The sequence below is a fragment of the Gopherus evgoodei genome, chromosome 6, assembly GCF_007399415.2.
Source record: "Gopherus evgoodei ecotype Sinaloan lineage chromosome 6, rGopEvg1_v1.p, whole genome shotgun sequence".
Lineage (NCBI taxonomy): Eukaryota > Metazoa > Chordata > Testudines > Testudinidae > Gopherus > Gopherus evgoodei.
In genome coordinates, this window is record NC_044327.1 from 17,863,503 (window position 1) to 17,889,745 (window position 26,243).

General features: G+C 42.4%; 1 protein-coding gene across 1 annotated transcript; it reads left to right on the forward strand.

Annotated features, from left to right (window-relative positions):
- The first annotated feature begins 3,352 nt into the window (after window positions 1–3,352).
- LOC115653501 (tetraspanin-3-like) lies at window positions 3,353–4,117 on the forward strand. The gene has a single exon (XM_030566863.1). The coding sequence runs from the start codon at window positions 3,353–3,355 to the stop codon at window positions 4,115–4,117; it is 765 nt and encodes a 254-aa protein (XP_030422723.1).
- Window positions 4,118–26,243: the final 22,126 nt, after the last annotated feature.

Consider the following 26,243-nt stretch of genomic DNA (forward strand, 5'->3'; position numbering starts at 1 on the left):
CTAGATGAACATAATTTGTTGGGGGAAGAGTCAACATGGTTTTTGTAAACCATGCCTCACCAATCTACTAGAATTCTTTGAGGGTGTCAACAAGCAGGTGAACAAAGGGATCCAGTGGATATAGTGTACTTAGATTTTTCAGAAAGCCTTTGACAAGGTCCCTCCTCAAAGGCTCTTAAGCAAAGTAAGCTGTCATGGGATAAGAGGGAAGGTCCTCTCTTGGATCAGTAACTGGTTAAAAGATGGGAAACAAAGGATAGGAATAAATTATCAGTTTTCAGAATGGAGAGAGGTAAATAGTGGTGTCCTCCAGGGGTCCGTACTGGGCCCAATCCTATTCAACATATTCATAAATGATCTGGAAAAAGGGCTAAACAGTAAGGTGGCAAAATTTGCAGATGATAGAAAACTACTCAAGATAGTTAAGTCCCAGGCAGACTGTGAAGAGTTACAAAATGACCTCACAAAACTGGGTGACTGGGCAACAAAATGGCTGATGAAATTCAATGCTGATAATGCATGGAAAACATAATCCCAACTATACATATAAAATGATTGGGTCTAAATTAGCTGTTACCACTCAAGAAAGAGATCTTGGAGTCATTGTGGATAGTTCTCTGAAACATCCACTCAATGTGCGGTAACAGTCAAAAAAGCTAGCAGAATGTTGGAAATCATTAAGAAAGGGATAGATAAGACAGAAAATATCACATTGCCTCTATATAAATCCATGGTACACCCACATCCTGAATACTGCATGCAGATGTGGTTGCCCTATCTCAAAAAAGATATATTGGAATTAGAAAAGGTTCAGAAAAGGGCAACAAAAATGATTAGGGGTATGGAACAGTTTCTATGAGGAGAGATTAATGAGACACGGACTTTTCAGCTTGGAAAAGAGACGACTAAGGGGGGATATTATAGAGGTCTATAAAATCATGACTGGGGTGGAGAAAGTAAATAAGAAAGTGTTATTTATTCCTGCTCATAACACACGAACTAGGGTCACGAAATGAAATTAATAGGCAGTAGATCTAAAGCAAACAAAAGGAAGTATTTTTTCACAAAACACAGTCAACTTGTGGAACTCCTTGACAAAAGATGTTGTGAAAGACAGGACTATAAGAAACAAAAAAGAACTAGATAAGATAACTAGATAATTAGATAGATAGGTCCATCAGTGGCTATTAGCCTGTTTGCCAGAAGATGGGAATGGGTGACAGGGGATGGATCACTTGATGATTACCTGTTCTGTTTATTCCCTCTGGGACAGCTGGCCACTGTCAAAAGACAGGATATGGGCTAAATGGAGCTCTGATCTGATCCAATCTGGCTGTTCTAATGTTCTAATGGATAGGGGGAAATAGAAGAAGAGACGTTCAGTGACTTAATCTAAAACATTGAGGAAGTCACTGACACTGAAATTTGGGAGTTCCTGGTGCCTAAGCTCATCTTCTAACCACTAGACTATGCTGTCTTTATTTGTCCTTTTCCATATCGTATACACCCAGGGACTGACCCTTTTCTACCTGTTGATGTGTGGCTTGACTCCCTTAGTGACCAAGGGCAAGTCACTTAGCCTTTCTGAGATTCCTTTTCCCTGTATAGAAAGTGAAGATAATAATGGCATTATTGTGTGTATTACAATAGCATTTGTCTAGATCAGTTTTGGTGCAATCTAAACAAGGTTAAGTGTGTGTATAGTCACCCACATAACTAGATTGATTTTCATTTCACAGATGGAAGTTTGGTAATGAAAACAAAGCCCGAATATTAATTATTATGTTAAATTCTCATAAAAGTCAGTGAATGTAAAACACAAAGACTAAGAAGAAAAGGATAATAAGTCTGGTTTTGGAGGTGATGGCGATAAATATGGAGTTACTGGACTAAACTGACCTGTCCATCTTAAACCACTTTGACCTGTGTCAAGGTATTTTTCCCACTTTGAACTTTAGTGTCCAGAAAGTGGGGGCCTGCATGTATCCTTCTAAGATTAATTCCTAGCTTAAATCTGATAGCGCTTCCACCAACCAGAAATTCCAGTGTCTGGTACACTCCCTGTCCCCCAAAACCTTCCCTGGGGGACCCAAGACCCAAACCCCTTGGGTCTTAAAACAAGGAGAAATAAACCATTCCCCCTCTCAGACTTTCCCCTCCCTGGATTACCCTGAGAGGCTACACTGATCCTAACTCTTTGGATCTTAAAACAGATTGGAATTAACCTTCCCCACCACCTCCTTTCCCCCCACCAATCCCCTGGTGAGTTCAGACCCAATTCCCTTGGGTCTTAAACAAGGGGGGAAAAAAATCAATCATGTTCTTAAAAAGGAAAGCTTTTAATTAAAGAAAGAAAAAGTAAAAATTATCTCTGTAAAACCGGGATGGAAAACGTTTACAGCGTCTTCAGCTTATATAGACTAGAGGGACTCCCTCCCCCTTAGCCTAAGATACAAGTTACAGCAAACAGAGGTAAAAATTCTTCCAGCAAAATACACATTCACAAGTTAAGAAAACAACCATAAGACTAATCTGCCTTTTCTAGCTAGTACTTACTATTTTGAACATGAGAGGCTGTTTTAGAAAGATTGGAGAGAAACCTGGTTGCACATCTGGCCCCTCTTAGCCCCAAGAGCAAACAATGAACAAAACAAACAGCACAAAAAAACCCTTCCCTCCACCGAGATTTGAAAGTATCTTGTCCCCCCCTTTGGTCCTCTGGTCAGGTGTCAGCCAGGTTCACTGAGCTTCTTAACCCTTTACAGGTAAAAGAGACATTAACCCTTAACTATCTGTTTATGACAACCTATGTAATAGTTTGTGTCTTAACTAGTGACGAAGGACTGAGTTTATCACTAGCCTGTAAGCTGGAAGGTCCAAGGGGTGTGATTAATGCAGAATGAATGAGCCACCCTAGTTGCTTCCTTCATCTTAGCCCTTTATCATGAAGACGGAGTAGATTAGGGTTTGTTTTATAGCTAATACTGCCCTTTTGCTGCCATTTTTGCACTGCCTCTGCAAATGAAAATGTCTCCGCAGACAGCAAAATAAATGGACTTTCATTAACAAGCACTCTGTTGATCTCACAGATTTATGCAAACTGCATTGAAAAGGCAACACACATGCATGCCTGGGATAACATTAATTGTGATCTATTCCAGAGAGCTAGATCTTGTAATTTGCTTTGTCTCCTTTAAAATGTCGATTGATGCTGGGTGGGAGCTGTATCTGCTCCACCTGGATAGGTAGATGGAGGCCTCTCAAATGGTGGCTGCAGCACCCACAGAGGTAGGAGCTAAGAAAGATGAAGGGGGTTAGAGATAGTGTTAGCTGGCAACCTCTTTATTGCAGCATGGAGGCCTGGGTTAGACCTCTTGCTAGAGTGCTGCTGGCACTACTTGGTCTGATTCTGTGGGGGGCTGCTGCTGCTCTGGTCTTTGGTGGTGCTTTTGTGATCCTTACGTACAAAAATTATAAATTCTTCTTTTGGGATTGTTTTCTGCTTGTGCCAGGCTGGCTGGCTATTGTGTCTGCCTTTCTGCTGCTGCCCACTGGTGCTTTGGCTATCTGTATCTCCACAAGGAACTCCCGCTATCAACAGGGGACTTTCATGTACTTGCTTGTTGTTCTGCTTTGCCTGGAAGCCTCTTCAGCAGTCTTGGCACATGTTTATTCTGACAGGATGAGCTCTGAACTGAACCACACCATGGGTCACCTCTTCCATCAGTACAATGGGACTTATTCCCATCATCTGGGCAGTAGGGCTGTGGATGTAATCCAGAGACAGCTGCAGTGTTGTGGGGTCCACAACTACACAGATTGGGCAGAGGCAGCAGCTTTGCAACCTGTCCATACTGGAAATATACAAGCTCCTGAAAGCTGTTGTAAAAAGACTTATTCAGATTGTACTGGTGACATGCACCAGTCAGAGCAGCTCTATCATGAGGGCTGTCTACGGAAGCTGGGCTATCGGCTGCAGTTTGTCATGGGCTATGTATTTTGGTGCTGCATCGTTGTAGGCTTTCTGGAGATGTTTGCTGCCATTAGCAATGGGATACTTATGAAGCATAGGCCATTCCAAGACTTCCGAATTCTGGACTCTGCCACGTTTTCATAGACTTAAGAAGCAGGAAATGATTTGATCTGCCCCATATCTCCTGAGGATGTAGGTCAGCACCAGTTACACCTGTACTGAATGCAGACTGTTTGTTTTAAGCACAAGAAACCCATCCTAACCCAGTGCTAATTTCCCCTAAAATGGAAAACTCTCTCTTAAAGAATGGTCAGGTCCTGGATTTGATTTTATAAAACTGATATTAATAAATATTTTGTATTTGCAAATCCAGTTCAGTTAACTGAGTGGGCAATTAACCCCCTGAGAAGAGGTGCATGTTTGAGTATCTGCAAAACTGAAACTGCTGAAAATAAGGGAGTGGCTGGCCACACAGGTATAGTTGGAGGCTTAATTTGGCTCAGGAAAGCATCATTAGCCAAATCAATGGGAATAGCTATGGTACTAAAGTTAAGCACATGCCTAAATGTTTATAGGATCAGGGCCTAAATCACTAGAATAAATCTGACAATTTAATTGACCTCAATTAACAGAAACAGTTCGTATTACTTCAACATCAGTTCAAACCAGTAGCCTAGTATCTCCAGCCTTTCACATCTGGCATTATGCTACAGGCCTGAGAGAGAGAGAAAAGGATCAAAACAAGAGTACTGTATTAGGATACACTTTTATTACAGGCTAGTGTCATTCTAATATTTAACATCTACTGTACTGAAACCAAGAGACTTAGAATAATACAGGGGCATCAGGGTTTCTGCTAAAACAAGTCCCTATCTATATGTTGTTCGTCAGGAATGGCAAACTGCATGGATTATGAAATATCTGTGTGGGGGAGGGGGAATTAAAACTGGAATAGTTCATGGTATTTAAGCAACTGCAGAAGAAGAGTGGGGGGGGGGTCAAGCTCAGCTGCTGTGGAGATGGTTAATTTAATAAACCCTCATGTTTCCCCTCTTTACTTAATGAAGAGTGTTTGAGACTTTATGGCAAAAGTAAAGAAGGAACACATTGTTTTTAACCATACTAAATGATTAGCTTTTGAAGTTGATGACAAACTGTAGTTGGTAAAGGGTGGCAAAATTTAAAGTGCAGTATTACCAAAAAAATTTTAGGGGAATATCTTGTGAGCCCAACCTCCATTGCTTGCAAAACATCATGTGATCTTTAGGTTCCAGGTTATTCTACAGGAATGTTATCTACGTAGACTTTCTCCTGAGATAATCACTGGGGAGATAATCAATGGCTTCTGAAGGATTAACCTCTTTTTCTAACAAAAGTGACTGAACTAAATGTAAACAGTGAAAGAAGTCACCCCTTCTCAAAGAGAAGGAAATATAATCAAGATGTAGTGATGGCAGACAAACAAGACACCTTGTTTAATACCCAGCTAATCCCTCTTAATCTTCCCTAAACCATGATTGCCCTTTTATATGAATCTTTTTCCCCAGCAACCCTTTCTGGGGCTGTCTTCTTAGACCTCCAGCTGTTGGTCTCAGCCAAATTTAAGAAGTGGCCATTTCAGATCAAGCTGCTGTTCACTGACTCTTCTACATCTTCCACTGGTAAGTATTAACAACTCCTATTTCCTTTTCTCTTTTCAGAAGTGATAGTATGTTATTACAGGGGGAATTTGGCCCTTTAGATTGAGAGAGATTTTGTTTTGTTCCTGGCTCAGGAGCTACTAACACTAGAAGTTGGTATTTGCCCTGATGCAATAATTGTCCCATCCCCTGTGTGGGATGGTAATACATGATACTAACAATAAAAAGGGGGCAGGGCATGTAGCCGGGTTGGTGGAGCAGTGGAAAGTGTTTGTGTCCAAGTGGTTACAACTTCATGTCCCACCTGCTTTGCCACTGAAGTGGTGAAAAATCATCTGAAGTTTATTTTTTCCAACAGAAGTTCTGGGTTTGATGCAAAAACTAGTTGCTGAGGCTCTGTAGCCTGTGTTATTCAGGAGGTCAGACTCAATGATCATAAAGGTCCTTTTTGGCCTTAGAGTCTATGAAAAATTGTGAGGCCTTAACACTTCAGCTGGGTTTGCTGCCTCAGCTAGGAAAGTTTCCATGCAACTGCTGCAGCTTTAGTACGTAAACAGAATCTTGCATGCAAAGTAACACTACCAGGGACAGAACACCTGGAAGAATCCCCATTTTGTACAAATGTCCCATGGGAACTGGATTGTTTAAAGCAGCAGAGTAGTTTCTGAGAGGCTTTCAATGGGGAAGTAAGGACAGTGAGTTCACAACTGTTTGATGTTCAGTTACAGTCTGAAGGGTGAGGAGGAGGGGTTAGAATCACAGTTGCCAACTTTCATGTGGTAAATAAGCATCCTGACTTTCACAATCAACCGAAAATCAAGCTAATCCCATTTCAAAAGAAGCCAACCCCTAAGAACCCCAACACTCTATGTGACTAGATCTCCCTGGCATGCAGCCTGGGACTGTGATGGGCCCACTGTGCACCTTTGGCTGTCTTCCCCTGTGCTTCCCAGGAGCTGATCAAAAAAAAAAAAAAAAGTTACAAGTCAAAAACTAGCTAACAAGCACCTCACAAGCCAATTAAGCCAAAAACAAGCCCAATTTCCTTTTTTTGGAGGGAGGGGGAGGTGGCATGTCTGGTTTGAATATGCTAATATTAAGATATTTAGAGTGCTCTGAAACCTGGCTTTCTACTGGGTCCCCTTTAGCCTGCTTTTTTTTCTTATTAAAGGAGGTAACCTTTTCAGTAAATCTGCTATTCAGTAAATCTGCCATAACGACTGTGGGTCGTTATGGAAGCAGATACCCTTACTACAATCTGAATAGAAACTAAGGTTACTGAAAAGTTCAAAACACATGATACACTGGGTTTAATTGCCTCAGTAATGGGCTGTATACAGGGCTGGGTCTTTTTCTTCCGTTTATACAGTGCCTAACATAATAGGATCCTGGTCCATGTTTGGGGCTCCCAAGTGTTACAGTGATAAAATAAATAATAATGAATTATCACATGTGCATTGTAACTGCATGTGAAATCCTAGTTTGGTATTTCAACTCAGGGATAATTGTAAGTTATCAAAAGATCTCTCTCTCCCACCCTTTCCTTGCATTTGCACAGCTCTTACAAAACAGGCCTTGGCTACACTTGAGAGTTACAGCACAGGTGGTGGCTTTACAAGTCTGTAACTTACTCCCTGTCCACACTGGCAAGGCACATACAACGCTGCATGTAGTCCACCTCGACGAGAGGAATAAAGAGAACAGCGCTGGTGCTGCAGTGCTGGGGTGCCAGTGTAAACAATGATTAATCTTACTACGCTGTAACTGACCTCTGGAACCTTCCCATAATGCTTTTAAGTAAAGATAACACTCTGTTTTGTTGTGATGTCTCTGTTTGTTTTGTTGTGAACTGCGGGCTCCCAGAGCTGCTTATCTAAAAAACAAACACAGCTACTGTTTGCTATGAATGAAGCAGGCAGGGGGATCCACAGCTAGTGTTTGCTTGAGGAGAGAAGCAGCTTGGCAGGCGGGGGGGGGCGTCCGTTTCAGAGCATCTGCTTATCTGGTCTGTGAGGAAAAAAACAGAGGGCTATTTGCATTTAGTGAATGAGATGGGATGGGGGAAGGGGTCGGAACTTGCAAGGCAGGGAGTTGACACAGTGTCAGCTCCAAAAATCCACTCTCTCTGTCTCCCCCACACTCCCTGTCACACTCTACCCCACCCCACTCTTTTGAAAAGCATGTTGCAGCCACTTGAATGCTGGGATAGCTGCCCACAATGCACCACTCCCAGCACCACTGCAAATGTGGCCACAACAGTGTGCTGGTAGCTGTCAGTGTGGCCACACTGCAGCGCTTTCATTACATAGCTGTACGAAGATAGTTTTAACTCCCAGCGATGTACAGCTGCTAGTATAGCCAAACCCACACTTGTTGTCTTTGGTATAAGAATATACTGGTACTTTTACCTGGAATTACTCACTTTAGATTTTAAGAGACCAGCCCTGCAAACACTTGTGCAGGTGAGTAACTTGACTCTAGTGGAATTACTCATCTAACTAAAGCTACTCAGATTTGTAAGTGCTTGTATTTCAAGTACCTAAGACTTCACCAAAATTCCCAAATATTCACTGCTTCCAAGGAATTGATATAAACATAACACAAAGTGGATGAAAAAGTAAACAAATCAATTCAAAGAGAGTTCCATTCTGCTTTTCAGAGCTGTGTGAATAACAAGTTGACAACTTTAGCAGGTGTGGGGTATATTTTTCCACACACGCAAATTAGTCTTGTACTTATGGCACAGGATTGGGAGTTAGGAGACTTGTTTTTTTCTGCAGACTCCTTTAATGGCTTTTGCCAAAACACAACCTTTCTGTACTTCACAATCCCTGCCTATCAAATGGGGATAGTAGCTTCACAACCTTGCAGAGGTGTGGAGGCTTCACGTGTTTGTGACATGTACAGACACTGGCTGAACATCACCAAAATGACTCCAAAGACTTGTTTCTATTTGCAAATTGTCTGCAAGCAGAGATTTTGTTTTTTTAAATTATGCTATCTTGTTAATATCTTAGAAAACTCAATAATTAGGGAAGGAAAATAGGCATTCCAAGAGAAATCCTACCTTGGAAAAAATCTGTTTAAAAAGTTTCTTGCTAATATTTGAAGCCAACTCATCAGCTCTTTGAACTTTAGTAATTGCAGAAAAAAATGTAGGCTATGGCTACAGTTGCAGATGCAGAGTGCTGGGAGTTAAACCAGCCCTTGGAGACTGCAGCAAGGAAAGCGCTGTCATGTTCACACCATCAGCTGGAAGCGCAGTGGTGTGGTCACACTAGCAGCTCTTGCAATGCCACAGAGAGCAGTGCATTGTGATAGCTATCCCCGTGTGCAAGTGACTGCAGCATGCTTTTCAAAGGGAGGTGGTGGAGTGTGAGAGGGAGGGTGTTGTGTGTATGTGGGGGAAGAGACAGTGTTTTGGGGGCCAGAGTGTCAGCATGCTGTCTGGTAAGTTCAGACAGCAGCAGGGGGAAACCCCAACATCACCTCCCCCGTGTCTCTCTCTCTCACACACACACGCGCGCGCCTGCCTCAGCGGCAGCAGCATTCCACAGTAATGGTTGCTTTGTTCCAGAGCAGATAAGCATCCCGGTTGTCAGAAACGGAACTTTGAAAGGGGATATCCGCATGTCTGTAGCCGAGGTCAAAGCAATGACCAGAGTGGCCACTTGACTTCAGGGGATTATGGGACGTTTCCAGAGGCCAATCACAGTGCAGTAATTTAACACATCATCCACACTGCCGCTCTGGCATTTCAGCCAGGGCACAGCAAGCTTTATGCTTCTCGTGGAGGTGGGTTACCAGGAGCACTCTAGCCGCAGAGTCCAGGCACTCTACGTGCTTTGCCAGTGTGGACACCTCAGGAGTTAGGGCGCCTGGGGCTGGTTTAATGCACTCCAACTTGCAAATGTAGCTGAGCACTTAGGCTAGTAGAAAAGCCACTCAGGTATTCAGGTTGTATATCCCTATGAGTTTATTCCACTCTTAAATTTTGTATGGCTCCTTAGTAAGGGAAATCTCTTGCAAAATTGTGTGAGATTTTTTTTCATATATGTTTGGAATATGCAAAAACACATGCCCATGTATACTGTGGGGTGCTAAAGTTCCATTGAAATAAATAAAAGCATGATAATCTGTTCTACAGTATTAGGCAAGTAACTTAAAAAAATGTATGAGGATCCTTTAGAAACTTGCACAGAAGTTCACTGAGTGATAAGGCTGAAATTGGATAATAGTACTGCAATTTTTCTTAGCTGTCCCTTTTTAATTAAGGGAACTTCATGTGGTAGCTGTTGATCACATGGAATGCCTGAGAGACTTAGAATCATAGAATATCGTGATTGGAAGTGACCTTGGAAGGTCATTTAGTCCAACCCCCTGCTCAAAGCAGGACCAATCCCCAATTAAATCATGCCAGCCAGGGCTTTGTCAAACCTGACCTTAAAAACCTCTAAGGAAAGAGATTCCACCGCTTCCCTACGTAGCACATTGTTGTGCTTCACCACCCTCCTAGTGAAATAGTGTTTCCTAATATCCAACCTAAACCTCCCACATTGCAACTTGAGACCACTACTCCTTGTTCTGTCATCTGGTACCACTGAGAACAGTCTAGATCCATCCTCTTTGTAATGCCCTTTAAGGTAGTTTCAGGTAGTTCCTGCTCACAGGAAATTTCTCATCTTTTGCTTCATCCTTTTAAAATATGCCATCCAGTGTCTCCTCTGATAACCATCAACAGATGCAGCAAGCATGGCTTTTTGATTAAGTTTGAAACTGTTACATTTCTTATCAAGGCTTATTTGCTACCTCCTAAGAAGATTAGCCACAATTCAGCTTTGTTTGTTACTGAAAGTATGATGTTTGAATCTAAATTAATAAAAAGGGGTTTTGATGCTTCATTGGCAATGAAAAAAGTACTAACCACACAGTCTGAAAACATACTTTTGAAAGAGGGAAGAAATTGTTCAAAGCTAAACAGTGTCGTGTAACCCTCCAGGGTGTAATGTGTGAACTCTGTCTCCTAAAAGCTGCTGTGTATACGTTAACATCTACCAGGAACCTGGATCTTTTATGAAAGAAAGAGGCTTATATTACTATTTGCTAGTGCTGCCAACTGTTCAATCTAAGGTGCAGATCTTTAGCTGACATGAAATGGTTTAGAGCTTGTCTACATGGGGAACCTATTTTGGAATAAGGCAGAGTGTGAATTTAAAGCTCAATAGCTCTTCCAGAGTAGCTTCTCTTGTGGAGACACTTATTCTGGGATAAATGTGCCTTCTTCTGGTTTAGCTTAATCCACTTCCAAAGTGCAATAGCTATTCCAAAACAGCTGTTTCAGTCAATTTCCCCGTGTAGCCATAGCCCCATGGACATCTGTTGTGCTTGGCTGAGTTGCACCACCTGAAGATCTGGTCCTATATCTCCAACTGACTTTTAGTATAGAGACATTATTTTCTTGCAAATGTTAAATAGACCCTTTCAGTCTAAGAGACATGAGTTCAATTGGTTGCTTTGCTATAGCCTTCCTGTGTGACCTTGGGCAAGTCACTTAGGGCCAGAATTTTGAAGGAATTTAGAACTTGGTACCTAGGGCCCTTTGTAAATTCCACTAGGTGCCCAGCTGTATCTTTAGGTGCCTAAATTCCTTTCAAAACCTGACCAATAATCTCCATGTGTCTCAGTTCCTCACCTGTAAAATGAGATGATTGCACTCCCCTACCTCACAGGCATGCTCTGAGAATAAATAAATGAAATCCTTGCCTCCTGATTTTCAAAACCGATCAGTAAACACAGGCTTAACTGGAGGTTGCTCGGTTCTCAGAACTTCTGAAATGTCAGGCACCTAAACAAGTGGCCTGATTTTTAGAAGTCTTGTGGTAGTGGCAGGTCATTTCTAAGGCTCTAGTGGCCAAATTCTGCTGTCATGTATGCCAGCATAAATCAACTGAGTTACCTAAAGAGGAGAGGAGAAACCAGGCCCAAGCTGCTTGTTTTACAAGACGATTCCAGTAGATTACAGAAAAGCAGCCTGTTTTTGTGGTATGAGAGGAGGAGAGTGCCAGTTAAACTTCTTTTTCAATTATGTCAAATGATCGACATTCATTAAATGAAGTAAAGTGAAATTAAATTACAGCAAGTAAGTGATTATATTAGGTAAAGTGATGTTTTAAATTGGATAATGTGATCTCCATTCATTTATTGCAATAAGTTGAGAATGTTGGGTATCAGTGCTGTTACTGAACCCTTGGAAAAGCTTATAAAGGGAGACTTTTAAAAACAACAATAAACAGCTCATCAGTGAAGCTACCCTCTCTTCAGTCAAGTCCCTCCTCATGACCCACTTACTTTATGAGGCCCACAAATGCTCTGTCAGAAAAACCTGTTAAATCTCCTTTTATCTGCCCATCAGTAAATATAACCGGTAGGCTTGCCCTGTGCTCTGGAGAGCTAGGGCTAAGCCAACCTCATTACAGAATGAGCCCAGCCCGAGGGGAATTAGGCTAGTCCTCATAAAGAGCAGAAGGTGGCTACACCAAAGAGGAAAAATTAGGTATAACTGATAACACCCAGCTGGGAGAAGAGTTGGAGTGATGGCCAGGTGGGCAGTGTGGAGCAGGAAGGAAAGTTCTCCAGGCAGGGAGGCCTGGGAGAGACCCTGCATAAAGCAGGAAAGAAAAGAAAGGGACCAAGAGGGGAACTTAAGAGGCTGGATAGAAAGTGGCCTAGGGAAAACCGAAGCCTGGCTACAGGAGCAGAACTAGCTGTTCAGCACAAGGCCCTGGGTTGGAACCCTGAGTAGAGTGTGGCATGGGGGTTCCCTGCAAGCCCATGCAATGGTTGAGCCCAGCAGGAGTACTGCAGACTAAGCCCAGAAGACAAGCTGAGGAGCAGCCCAAGAGATGCTGGAAGGATTTTGTTTAGACACTTTCCATGTGGATAGTTGTGACCCTGGAAGGGGTGGATTTAATGTAGTGACCTGGATGGAGGACAGAGGAACTGGAAGAGAAGCCAATACAGTGCCAGATTGATCACTGACAAGAACGTGCCAGCAAAGCAAGAAAGCTGTTATGCCATGCCTGGCCATGAGGGAGTGCCTAGCAGTGAGTGGACTCATTTATAGCATACAGACCTGTGAGTTAGCCCCATGCTCTGCAGCGCCTGGTGTCTTGTGTGTCCTGCCTATTGATGGTATTGGCTGTTTGGGGCAGCACATCATGCCTTTTTTTTATAGGCCAAATTCTGTAACTCTTATTCATGTGACTGTAGCAAAGGGGACTATGCAGTAGTTCTGTGTATGAGGCCCAAGGTATTTCCTGGAGCTGCAAAAATATAGATGCAAGTACTTAACTTTAGGGACCCAAATCTGAAAACACCTCCCTTCTCTATCTGCCTATCTTCTGTGGCCCCCATGACTCTAGTATCTGAGCACATGACCATCTGTAATGTACTTATCCTCAGAACACCCCTGTGAGATAGGGAGGTGCTATTATTCCCATTGTACAGGTGGGGAACTCAGAGAGACTAAGGCTAAGATCCACAAAGGCATTGTAAGTCTCAGCATGATGGTGTCTACACAGTCATGGGAACAGCACTGTGATCCACAAAGCCTGTGTTAGCTACCTCGGTTCCCTATAAGATGGCTGGATAGAAATGGGCACTTTTTGAATGTGATCCACAAAAGCCAGCATGCTAGATGGGGAGTGGCCCAAGCTTGCCAATGGGAGATAATGATAATGGGTGTGTGCTAAGCCTCACCCTCTCTGAAATGGAGTCGGGCAGCTTAGGCACCCGGGACGTTTCTTGTCGGAATGAGTTAGAAACGTGATACATGCCACACAACACAGCAGGAGGAGGAGGAGATGGTGATAGGGATGCCCATTTTATAACTTTTAGCCCAGTGGTTAGAGTAATCACTTGGGATGTTGGAGAGACAGGTTCAATTCCTTGTTTTGGCCCGAGGAGAGAAGCTATCAACAGGGGTCTCTGATGTACCAGAGGTACAAATTTAGGTGCTGAGTGAACTTTTACCCTGATGATCGAGGCAGTGAGAAAGTTTAGGCTCCTTCAGGGTTCAGTGGGAATTCTGTGGGTCACACTGGAGCCAGTACTGGGACCTTGGTGCCTAAGTCCCTTTGCAGATCTGGGCCTAACTGGTTTGCCAGAAGTCTCTCAGGAAGTCTGCGGCAGAGCAGAAAATTGAACATAGCTCTCTCGAGTGCCAGACTAGTTCCCAAAGCACTGGACCATCCTTCCTCCCTTGCCAGGATGAGGCCTTTGGTTTTAATGATCTGATCCAGAAAAGCCACATACAGTAAATGACAGATGCATCTGATGAAGTGGGTATTCACCCATGAAAGCTCATGCTCCAGAACATCTGTTAGTCTATAAGATGCCACAGGATTCTTTGCTGCTTTTACAAAAGCCTCTCAGTGATTTAGGAGAACAAGTCTCATTGAAAGCCAGAGGTGGTTGTATAAATCCCACACCATATCACTCTACATTCACTGGGAGTGTTGTCTACAGCAAGGAGTAAGTCCTTCTGTCTGTTTGGATATCTGAGTGTGAGCACCACTTTATACTCATTCCTGGACTGTTGTCTCACAACATCCCTGTGACACAGAGCAGTATTATCTCCATTTTCTCAATGGTGAATTGACCTACGGGATAGGTTAGAGTCTGTCTTGACCAAGGTCATGCTAGAAATCTCTGAATGAACTGAGAATTGAACCAGATCTCCTGGGTCCCTGGCCAGTGCCCTATTCACTAATCATCCTTTCTGAACAGAAAGTTTAGGGTAGGGAAGCCAGAAAGCTCCAACTATGGATGACTAATCAACATATTGGGCTTAATTCACTATGGGAGAAAATGACTTTACAATCACATTTTACTTTATTTTAAAGTCCACAAAAATTGTGCATTGTAAAACAGCTGCTGCATTTTTACCTAAGAGGAGGTTGCATTTTTAGTGCTTCAGTTATTTGAATTTATATTTATTGATTCATATAAAAATCTAAATGTTTTTATTAGAATGAACAGAGAACATATGAAAACCCAGAGTATAAAATTCAGGGGGCTGTGTGTGCTGGAGGGGCCTACCTGCATGATTCTGACTGGAGGAGTGGAGCTTAATTATGTGGAAAATGGTGAAAAATTAAAGATTTTTTTTGTATTTTTGTTTTTTTAGACCTAGATTCTTCTATTAATGATGATTGTGTGATACTATTAACAATAATAGGTTTAAAAATCTTACCACCACTTTGGTCTGCCCTTTTTTTTTTTAAACTGAAGACATCCCTTAAGCTATCATCACAACTGCAGTAAGATCTAAGTATAGACTATATTAACTTCAAAATTCATAGGGTTTGACCAAGTTCTTAATGTTTTCTGGGATGCATTTAAAAAAAAACCAAACAGTTTGAAGCCATTCCTGTGAAAAACTTTGATTGAAGAAATGTGAGGGGGAGGGATAGCTCAGTGCTTTGAGCATTGGCTTCCTAAACCCAGGGTTGTGAGTTCAATCCTTGAGTGGGCCTTTAGGGATCTGGGACAAAATCAGTTGTTGGTTCTGCTAGTGAAGGCTGGACTCAATGACCTTTCAAAGTCCCTTCTGGAGATAGGTGTTTATTGTTCACTTTTACACAGGCAGCATATTTATTCTTTCCTCCTCCTATTTCCTAATGGCTTATTGGCAAGCAGGTTAACACTGGTTTATAAACATGAAACTGAACTGCAAGACATCTATAAGCTTCCTGTCAACATTCATTCTCTTAAATGGACCCCCAAAAAAGTTTGCAAATACTGAATTGTGAGGAAATGTTAAAATGAAAACTAAGCTTAAGTACTGTCTATGAATACTGACAATAAAAAATGATTGCTACTAGAGAAATATTTTAATGGCTTCAACAGCTACTCTCTTCTACTTCATGCAAATTGATAGTCATTAATATCCTCTGGCCTAATCATAGGATCAGAATATGCTCACAGCAACTGATGATCCTAAATTAATATTATGAACAGTTATTACTATAAAATGAATTCGTTTGCTGTGATGTATTTGCAGCATCATGTTAAAAAATACATAATAATAAATATCAGCCTTACTCTGAGATAATAAAGAGTCTGATCAGAGTCCCTTTTTAGAAGTCCATGTCCTAGTTTTGCTGTCTTTGCAACTGGCAGGTGATCTAGACATGGAGAGAATAGGGAAGAGATAGAGAAAATGGCCTGCAGAGTCACATCAGCAAAAGTAAAGCAGATCTGTATAGATTTGAAGACCAGAAGGGACCATTTATGATCATGCATCACACAGGCCACTGAAGTCCAGGTTTTGGTGATATTACTACCCTGATCTAACTTGGACTATCAGTAGAATAATCTTGTGGGTAAAGTAGGGTGACCAGATGTTAAGGGGAAGGTATCGGGGTGGGGTGGGGGTTTACACTCACCTGTCTGGGAGTTCGGCAGGAATTCGGCGGAGAGCCCTTCAGTCACAAATGGTCTTCGGTGGTATTTCAGCGGGGGTAATAAATCTTGCCACCAAAGACAGAAGCACCCGCCACCGAAATCCCACCAAAGACCATCTGTGACTGAGGGAATCTCTGCCAAATTGCTGCCAAAGACCAGGAAACAAAATATCAGGACAAATGGCATCCCGACCATACTCTGGTCTGGATGCAGGACAAACTCCTCAAAACGGGACAGTCCCGATATCAGGACATCTGGTCACCCTAGGGTAAAGCAGCAGAGTCAGAGAATATAGCTGGCTTGAGACCTTCATATCAGTGTATAGAGACATCCCTCCATGTGCAGATCTCCATACTCTTGCTCCAAAGGAGAACTCAGTTGCCTTCTCAGCAGTGTCTGTGTTCTGCATGGGGACGAGGGTGGCCCCAAATCCAGTAAAGATAGCGAATGGATATAAATGGCCCATCAACAAGTTTAGGCTTGAAATTAGATGAAGATTTCTAACCATCAGAGGTAGGGTTGCCAACTTTATATTTGCAGAAAACTGGTCCATACACAGCACTAGTCATGAATATTCTCTCCAAAAACAGGATTCTCAGTGTCTGTCATCTAGCAAAAATACCATACAATGGATAGTTCTGAACAAAACACTGAAATACTCAAAATTAGAGATGATCCAACTGCTGGAGCTGGGAATGAGGGGCTGCTACATATCATGGCCTAGGTCTGGCCCCTAATCCAATGGGACTTGACTAAGCAAGAAGAGGGCACTTTAAAAAGAGCTGTCCAGCTGCACTAGTCATAGCAGCATTGGATGCCCTTTTGCAACTGACTGGTTCCAGCAGCTGTACTCAGCTGTTCCCATGTTAAATCTGTCTAGCTAACCAAGGTACTTGTATGGTTCCTTTTCCTTAGTATCTGAGCAAGTCACCATCTTTAGGTATTTATCCCTCACAACACACCTGTGAGGTAGGGAAGAGCTATTATCCTTTCTTTGCAGATGGGCAACAGAGAGTAAGGGACAGATCTTAAAGGTTTATAGGCACCTAACTCCCATTGAAACCACTGTGAGTCAGGCATCTCAATATTCTAACTGACCTGCCAAAGGTCATATAGGAAATCTGTGGCAGAGCAGGGAAGTGAACTGAAGTCTCTGGAATGTTAGGCTAACACTCCAATCACTGAATCATTCCTCCTTCATTAAATTGTCTCAGATGAAGTCTAATATATACTGAAAACAGCCGGAGTCTGTTTTACCCTCCCAATGCAGTGAACACTAGTGAAGCAAAACTGGTGCTAATGGTGAGAGCCATTTTGTGTGTTTATATAATCCCTTGTGGACAAGGATCTAGAGAGCTACATTTTATCCAAACTTCTCAAACCCTTGAAGAAAATACCTCAAGACAAAACTTTCTCAGGGCAATAAAAGATGACGATGATCAAAAATCAATTTGTTTGTCATTATGTCCATTTGCTCCAATGTCACATTGTCCTTTAATAACACCATTAGCGCACAATTGGCCTGACCAGAAAGCAATCAGGTACCAGGACACAGTGACTATCTATCTGTGATTTGTTGACAGTACTGTGTGTGCTATTAGACCAGCTGCTGGCAACAGTAAATAACCATGCACATACTGCTTTCAAAAGCAGGGCACATAGAACAGGCACGTATCTTGATAGGTAGATTAGGCAGACGACAGCAAATAAAAGTACTTAATTTTACTACTTTTTTTGGAGGGTGGAGAGAAGGGAATTTTCCATGTTTCTTCATTAAAACTGACTTTTCACCCAGCATTAGGTGAAACTCCTGGGAAACAACCTTTCCCCGCCCTTAATTAATGCTGAGAATGAATACAGGGATGACTAGACAGATGGGATATAATTTGAGTATGGAAAAATTGTCATCATCCTACTTTAATTAGTGTTATAGGATGCCTCTCTCTTCAGATATAAGTAGATATGACAAAGATGTGTTTCACATTTTCAAGAGGGTAATTAAACTGCCACATGCTCAAACCAATATACATACAGGCCTGATTAAAAAGTTGAATCTCCAGAAACGATGATGGATGAGCTTTTAATGCGCATGGGTATTGGAGATGCAGTGAGAAGGGGAGGGGTGAGGAGTGAGTTGCTTTGGTTCTTTTCTTACATAAAAATATGTGCAATTATTAAAGGAGGAAAAAATATTAAAGTAGTGGCTGAGAAAATAGCAGGCCTAATTCACAGAGTACAGTTCAATGCAATGTTTAATTATAAAGACAGGAAAGCTGACAGGCAAGAGAGGTGAGCTTGGAAGTACCAGCGATCAAGAGAACTTTCAGTGCCATTGGTAGTCTGGATTATGTAGTCATGTCTGACATGGCTATATACAGTCTCTTTCTGTTGGTTGAGTCAATGGGACTGCTCCTTTAGTTCAATGCTGTGGGTTGAGACCTGTGTTTCTGGAGCCCTGTTCATGAGTTTTGACTAGAGAGAGGCCCCAAATAAACTCAAATTCTGATTCCCCTGGAGCTAAATTGTAGGTCTGGAACCTATATCTAGTTCTAACTCTGACCTTCCATGTGTACACTTGGTTGATGTTTCTGATGTCTATGTGGAGTTGTGATCCTAACCGTAAGGCTAGCTTGTAGCAGCCATGTATTCCTAACATGTACTGTAAGCACTGGCTTTTGTCACAGAAGAAAAACATGCTGTAGAGTTCAGTCCTAGGTAAACCCAGGGTTGGAGCCCCTGAGAGTGTGTCTACACAGCAAAGAACAAGCCATGACTGGCCTGTGCCAGCCAACTCAGGCTCTCAGAACTCGGCCTGTGGGGCTGTTTCATTGCTGTGCAAGCTTCCAGGCTCAGACGGGAGACTGGCCTTTAGGACCCTCCCACAGCTCAGGGCTTGTCTACATTACCCTCTGGATCGACAGGCAGTGATCGGTCCAGCGGGGGATGATTTATAGCATCTAGTCTAGAAGCAATAAATCGACCGCCAAGTGCTCTCTCATTGACTACAGTACTCCACCAGGGTAAGAGGCGCAGGCAGAGTTGATGAAAGAGCATCAGCCATCGACTTACCAAAGTGAAGACACCGCGGTAAGTAGATCTAAGTACATTGACTTCAGTTATGTTATTCACGTAGCTGAAGTTGCATAACTTAGATTGATTCTCTCTCTTCCCCCTTCCTCTCAAGAGTAGACCAGGCCTCAGGGCCCTAGAGCTTGGACTCCAATCTGATTCTGGAAGTCTACACAGCCCCACAGCCCCAGTCCCGAGTTGGCTGGCACAGGCAAGCCATGGCTTTTTCTTTGCTATGTTGACATAATCTGAGAGCGTAGAGTCTCCTGGAAATGATAGGAGAGAGGGCTTTTCCTTCAAGTAAATCATCTGGTTGCTGAGAGAAGGGACATAAGGTGTGAAATATGTGGTCAAGTCTGCTGACTGCACTCCACACACTGCACTAACAGCCATGACAGTGTGAAGGTTTTAGTTTCTGTTCCATCTGTCCTTAACCAAAATCTGAGGAAATGATTTTAGGGCACAAGGCTCTGTCTGACAGACTGCAATCCCATAATTTCTTGAGGCGCTGCCCATCTTTCTTCTCTGTTCTAGCCATTGAAACAGATTTGAGTTTCTCTTGTGTGGATGATGTAAGGTGGGAGGGTGACTACACACAGCCTTTAGCAACTGGGTGCACCTTCATGGGGAGGAGCAAGCATTGTGTTCTGTGAGTGCAAGGGAAATGGGACAGGCTAGTGAGAAAAATCCCTCAGATTTTGGTGAGCAGAGCCCCACCGGCTTCCCAACCCAGGAGCACTTGTAATCTAGTTCTGGGAAGAATACCTGCTGCACCCTTTGTTGAAGTGTAGCAGTTGTCTTTGCTGAGAGTACTCCTTCAGTGCCACTGAAACAATTCTGCCTGTAACAGCACGCTGTCAACACTTGGGCATTGCACGTCCACATATCCCCTTTGCATGGCTGCAAAGACACTACATAGCCAGAGTCGTCATAAACCTCTGCGAAGGCTCAGAGGTGCGAGTCGCTGCAGCTATCAGATCTAGAAGGCCTGGTTTTTGGGGCAAGCTTGCCAGAGCAGGGCCTGAAGAGGAAAGGGGCTCCTAATGCACCATTTTAATTATATGAATTTCTGGCCATAGCATCAAGTGTGTCCTCTGGCAAATGACACACAAAGAATTAGATCCGCAGAAGAAAAAGGTACCGCTTGAACGAGTAAATCTGCTAATTGGAGTGTTGGGTTACTGTTTAATCACATTGCTTCCATCCAATCTCTCTGTTTAGGAATGTGCCACCACTTGGTGTGTGCTGAAGGGAAGCAGGCCAGTTACTGCTACTATCTGTAGGCTGAAGCAGTAAGTGAGACTAATAGTGCCAGCTGTCTCCAGACACAGTATGGGTTGCTCCTGTGCAAACTCCCTTACACAGCTCTGTCAGTGCATCCCGCTTCTAAATCTGCACCATCCCTGCTTTATCCTGTAATGGGTCTCGTGATCAGTAAGCTACCAAATGGGCTTTTTTCCTTTTTTTTTTCCCCCACACTTTAGGATGATGCCTCCAGCCTCTCTTTGCTTATGATCTAATCAAGGATTTTAACCCAAGTCCCTGGAGATGTCCAGGTTGAATTGTGAGGTGATTTTTATTGGGCTAATCTCTATTTTGATGCCCAAAGCTCAGACACCACACTTTATGACCCACTCTGGGAAACAACCTCCTGATTTATTTTTTTGTTTGCTATTTTCCAAACAAGATGAATAATTGCATTCTGTTGGCACTAAATATCTTGGCACTTGACATGTGAGAGCAGAACAGAAATCAGTGTCCATTAAAGCTTGGATCTAAATTTAAAAAAAAAATGCAGTGTAGTATCTCTTTGCCACCTGCCTGAAAGAGAACTGGCAACTTTATTCATTCACCTGGCAGAATGTCCCATCTATTTATTTGCTGGTACTTTGATTATGATTTATTCTCCCCCTAATAAATAACATTCCTGTTATACTCACTGAGTTGTTTCATTTTTCTGGGAGATAGAAATCATTCTTTTCCTGCTGATGAAAACTGATGAAACAATACATGACAATTGCAGCCAGCTGAGTTAGTGATTATGAGATTAACTATTATCTGGGTGATGGCGCTTAGTAGTTTTAGGTTTCTAGTTTTTGAACATGGTGCAGTTTCTCTGGACAGAAGTGAACTCCTCATATGGCATCTTATGTTGAAATAAAGTTGTTAGAGCTTAGAGGTGGAGTTTACTCATGCACAAAGCTGAGCAGTTCTGTGAGGTGCTGAGAACCTTTACTTCCCATCGACTTCAACAGGAGTTGCAGGTGCCCAGATCTTTTAGGTTTGAGTTCCTATAGTGTGCCCCAATTGGAAGTGGCACTCAGTTTCTTCTTGGGCAGTTGGATGCTTTGTAAAGGGGACTCAAAACTAACATGATTGCAATGATTTAAAGTGGGATTTTTGGGAGGGAAAGCTGGATGGATTTTTCAGTTCACTAGCGATTTCAAAAGGTAAAAATAAGAAGTTTGGTCAGAACAAAAATGGATATTTCTGAAATTTTTAGCAAATTGAAAGGTCAATCCTTTTTTTTTTTTTTGTCTAGGGTCAAAACTAAACATTTTGTTTCAACAGAATCACAATATCTTGTTTTAGTTTTGACCATTTAAAAACATTTTTGTATGCTTAATATAATTCAAGGACATTCTGAAACGAAGTCATTGAAAAACTGCAACATCAAAATGTTTCATCTTGACAATGTCAAAATGAGATGTCTTGATTTCTTTTTTGCAGAACTTTTTTTTAAAGAAGAATTTGGCAAATCTCTCTCTCTCTCTCTCGTTTTGGAGTTGACAAAACTTCATTTTTGCCCCCACCCTCTCCCCTGCAATAGGAAAAAAAGGCTTAGGCCAAAAAATTCTCCCAGCTCAAGTCTCATGTGCATGTATGGATGGCTCCTGTAAGTTGAGGGAAGTTTAGTATTTAGCATCAAATAGGCTGCATGTTGTAGTCATCCTGAGCTTTTCTGGGAATTCCAGATTTGAGGTCAGTTGCCAATAAAATGGTTTCCTGCATGCATGAATCTCTCAAGTGACAATGACAGTGTCTTTGTTCCCATGATATGTAGCTGTCTCCATTATCAAATGTGCATAGTCTTCTGAGGACCATTGCACCATGCATTGTAGAGTGAAGTTCCTAGAACTGGCTCAATTCTGTGCACCCAGGAATCTCTGGGGGTATCCCTGTGAGTGATGCCAGGTATCGTCAAGCTATGCACCCCTTTACATGTCAATGGACAGATTGACAGCATGATGTGTTGGAATGTTTTCTCCATCCTAGGGATATGGCCAAAGAGCACACAATACCATTTTTGTACGTAGTGAGTGATTGGAGGAAAACTAGATCTCTACAAGATTACAGGATGCATGTCGCACAAAGTCAAGCCTCTTTATGTACAGGATTTGGTGCTGACAGTGGATATAGAATACCTTTTGTCTCTCCAAGTCTGCTTGTAAGAGGGTCCAGGTTTCTGACCCTTATATCCGTACAGGTACTACACAGGTTGGATAGATCCCGAACTTTGTCTCAGCACAGAGAGATTTTTGCATCCATAGGTGAGAATGGAATTAATTCAGGAGGTGGCGAATCTATTCATTAGAGGACATCTGACTTGCTGTAACTCATTTGAACTCTTCTTGCTGCCTAGGAAGATGAACTTGCCAACACTCTCCATGGTACTTGACCCACTGCATTGGTAGGGTTGATGGTCCATCTCTGAAATTCTGGACTTTGGTCTTCTGCAATGAGATGTTCAACTCCATAGTGTAGTCAAAATCTTGCAAACCTTGAAGGGCCAGGCTGAAATTCTCTGGGTTCTCCACAAGCAAGGCAGAGTTGTCAGCATAGCTTGGTTGGTGAACATTTCTTGGCCAATCTTGATTCTGACATGGGGAGTGGAATGTCCAAGTATCCAATCAATAGCTCAACAGAGAAGTGCCAGGGTGAGATAAAATCACTGCTGCACACCATCAGAGTTTGCTGGTGCTTCTGTGCCATCAAAGACCCAGTGAGGTGTCACTGTGTAACTGAGTTGTAAAGTTATTGTCTTGCAGCATGAGGCAGTCCCTCAGGTAACTTGGGCACCATGGAAGGCCCCATTGAAGATAAGGACTGAAATGTTTTTAAATTTGAGTCTCTATTTAAAGAACAGCAATGAGTCCTGTGGCACCTTAAAGACTAACAGATGTATTGGAGCATAAGCTTTCATGGGTGAATACCCACTTCATCAGATTCATATTGTTTAAAGAGGAGCCAATTAAGAAAGTGGAGCACTAGAAAAATGTTCTCTCCACACTCTGCTGCTGAGCAACTTTTCTAAATAAGAATTGTAACTTTCTAAGATCAGCATGTCCAGAAAATACTACAGTCGAGCTCTGGAGATCATAAATGGGTGGAACAGTATGTCTAAGTCTGATTGTAGTAGTATTGGGTGATAGAGGGTCTGTGCCAGCCATAGAGAAGGAAAAGGCCAATTTCATGGCCTGACTATCTGCATATCCTGACGGAGCCTGGGTGAATAGATGGTGCAGATGGTTCTAACAATATAAGGATAGAAGTCTTCAGTAGAGGGTGATGTTACAGATGCCTTAGTCTTTCCAGGATGTAGCTCCAACCAGCCGATCTCAGCCAAGTCCAAGGAGATCAGGGAAATGATGCATGTTGCATCTGATGTGAAGGTGATGGAGAGCTGAATGATGTCTGCATATTGAGATAGCCTCAAGTAAAATGTCAGCGGTCTTCCCTGTGGTTTCATACAAATGTTAAACAGGATCGCAGAAAGATTGGGTCCCTTTGGGTCTCCACTGGTGAGTGCTTTGGAGATGGAGGAGCAAGTGTGCTCAGTGAGTTACAATGGGTGTCCTGACAGCAATGATAGATCCATATCCGAGTGATTTCCCCTTAGGTCCTGCTACGTGAGTGAGGTGGGACAGCAGGATTCTATGGTCAGCCCTGCTAGATATGCAAACAGGTCCAGCAGTATGGGTATGGAGTTATGGCGCTCTTCTGTGCTCAAGTGGAGATCATTTCCCAGTGCCATGATGGCTGTCTCCTAAGAGGTCCAACACATCATCTAACGCAATGTTTTCTTTGTCATCGTTATGTTTGGCTGAGCCTTAAAAGATCATTTTTAATGGACACCAAAATTGTTAAATTATGCCCCTAGAATCCTGAACATGTTATGCCAATTACCCCTTTTTGAATATACTTACATGGGTCACTAGTGTTAGTCATATTCCATATAGTGTGTGGCCATTAGTGGCAGGGGCTAGGGGGAGAGAGAAGGGTCTAATGCTTCATGGGAATGAGGAGGGAAGTTAATGAAATCTAGAATACTAGTTTGAGAATGTCCTTGCATGTAGAACTGGTGCCTTGAATTGTGTTTAGCTTTTGTAGAAACCAGGCAATGCAACCAAAATCACCCTACTCAATATTATTGATGGTCAGAGATTTTATCATACACCTTGATTGTTCTTAAAGTGACCATTAAAATGCTCTAAAAATATGTCAGGGCTTTACAGTGTCTTTTCTTCAATCTACATAACTGCAGACCAGAACACTTATGAGCCATTTAGATACTACATCTTGATACCGTTGTAGCTTGATGTATCAAAAAATAATTAGGGCATTATGCTGGAGAGCCAGAGTGCGAGCTGCATGCACCAGATAGAATCGGTTTAGTTAGTGAGACACTGTTGATAATGCAGGGGGTAGTACTGCAACTATTTTTTTTATTGAGTTGTATTTATTTACATGACAAGACCTGCCAGACTTACTTTCACTGGCCAGCACCTGATAGAAGTAATGATACCAGACCAGAGAAAAGCCAACTTATAGCAATGCCTGGCAGCAGGAAGGATCCCAGTCACTTCTCTTGTCCCCCAGGGAAATGTAGTAGCTTTAATTGGCATTCAGAAGGACTGGTTGATTTACCAATGGGGGTGACATGCAAATTCTTTGTCAAAATAGGCATTTAGTCTGAGGCTTTCCAAGCCTCTGAGGGAATTTTGGTGCCCATTTAATTTTTTGAGCACCCAAATAACCTCAGATGGCTTTGAAAATCTTAGCCAGGCTGTAAAGTTAATAGAATCCAATTTGGGTCATGCCCCCACATGCACATCTATCCTAAACAGGTCTAGTTTCAAACAAATCAATATATCCTGCAGGGCAAACCACTGAATAGTCACCCAATATAATAGTCTCACACCAGTTGTTTTATTCTCTGTTCAGATTACACATTGCAGAATCTTGAAGAATTCATGCAACAATATATATTTTTTTCTAAGTAGTTTTCAGTGTCTGACCTTACAGTAAAAGGGACACTGTCAAATTGAAATCTAGTCTATTAAAAAAAAACCAAAAAGTAGTTTCACAAATTGCACCTGTCTCTGAGTCCCTCAGCCTGTTTTTGTGGGCTCGCAATCTATTTTTTCCATCATTTAAAAAAAAAATGTTTTCCCCTCTGTTAGGTGAAAGATCCATACCAACATCAAGGGATTCTAACAAACTAAGGCCCCAGTTGTTCAAATGGACCTTTGAGTGCATACACTGTTTCCGTGTAGAACCTCGTTGAAATCCATGGGGCTCCCTTGGCTGCAGGAATCTGCTCATGTGGATCAGATTGCAGGATTGCGACCTGAGTGGTCATGCAAGAGAAGCAGAGAAACTGACTACGCAGAGTGCTGTCAAATGCTCAAACAAACTGAATAGAGGGAGTAAAATAGCATCACTCTCATCTTACTGTTGCAGTGATACGGAGAGTTGCTTGTGACAATAGCAGGGTGATAGGTGTTCAGGCAGAAGTGTGACTAAAGGGACAAGCTCAGCTTGAAAATAAAGGCAAATGCTGTTGACATTGCTCGATATTAAACAATTTCTGCCCCGTTTTTAAATGGCTCTGCCAAGAGCCAATCTAAATGTCTGGAGTGGCTTGCTTCTCTCAACAGCAGCCTCTCCTGCTAATCAAGGAGTCACTGATGTGCTCCAACAAAAGCAAGTTCCCTTATTCAGGAGCTCCCATTTTCCTTGAATTGGGGAAGAGGCTCTTGAATAGAGGAGGATACAAAAAGAAGAGTATTGGGCAGCCCAGGTGAGATTGG

Bases quoted from the DNA above. Each gene is read 5' to 3' on its own strand.
- LOC115653501 (XM_030566863.1), top strand. From the start codon at position 3,353: ATGGAGGCCTGGGTTAGACCTCTTGCTAGAGTGCTGCTGGCACTACTT.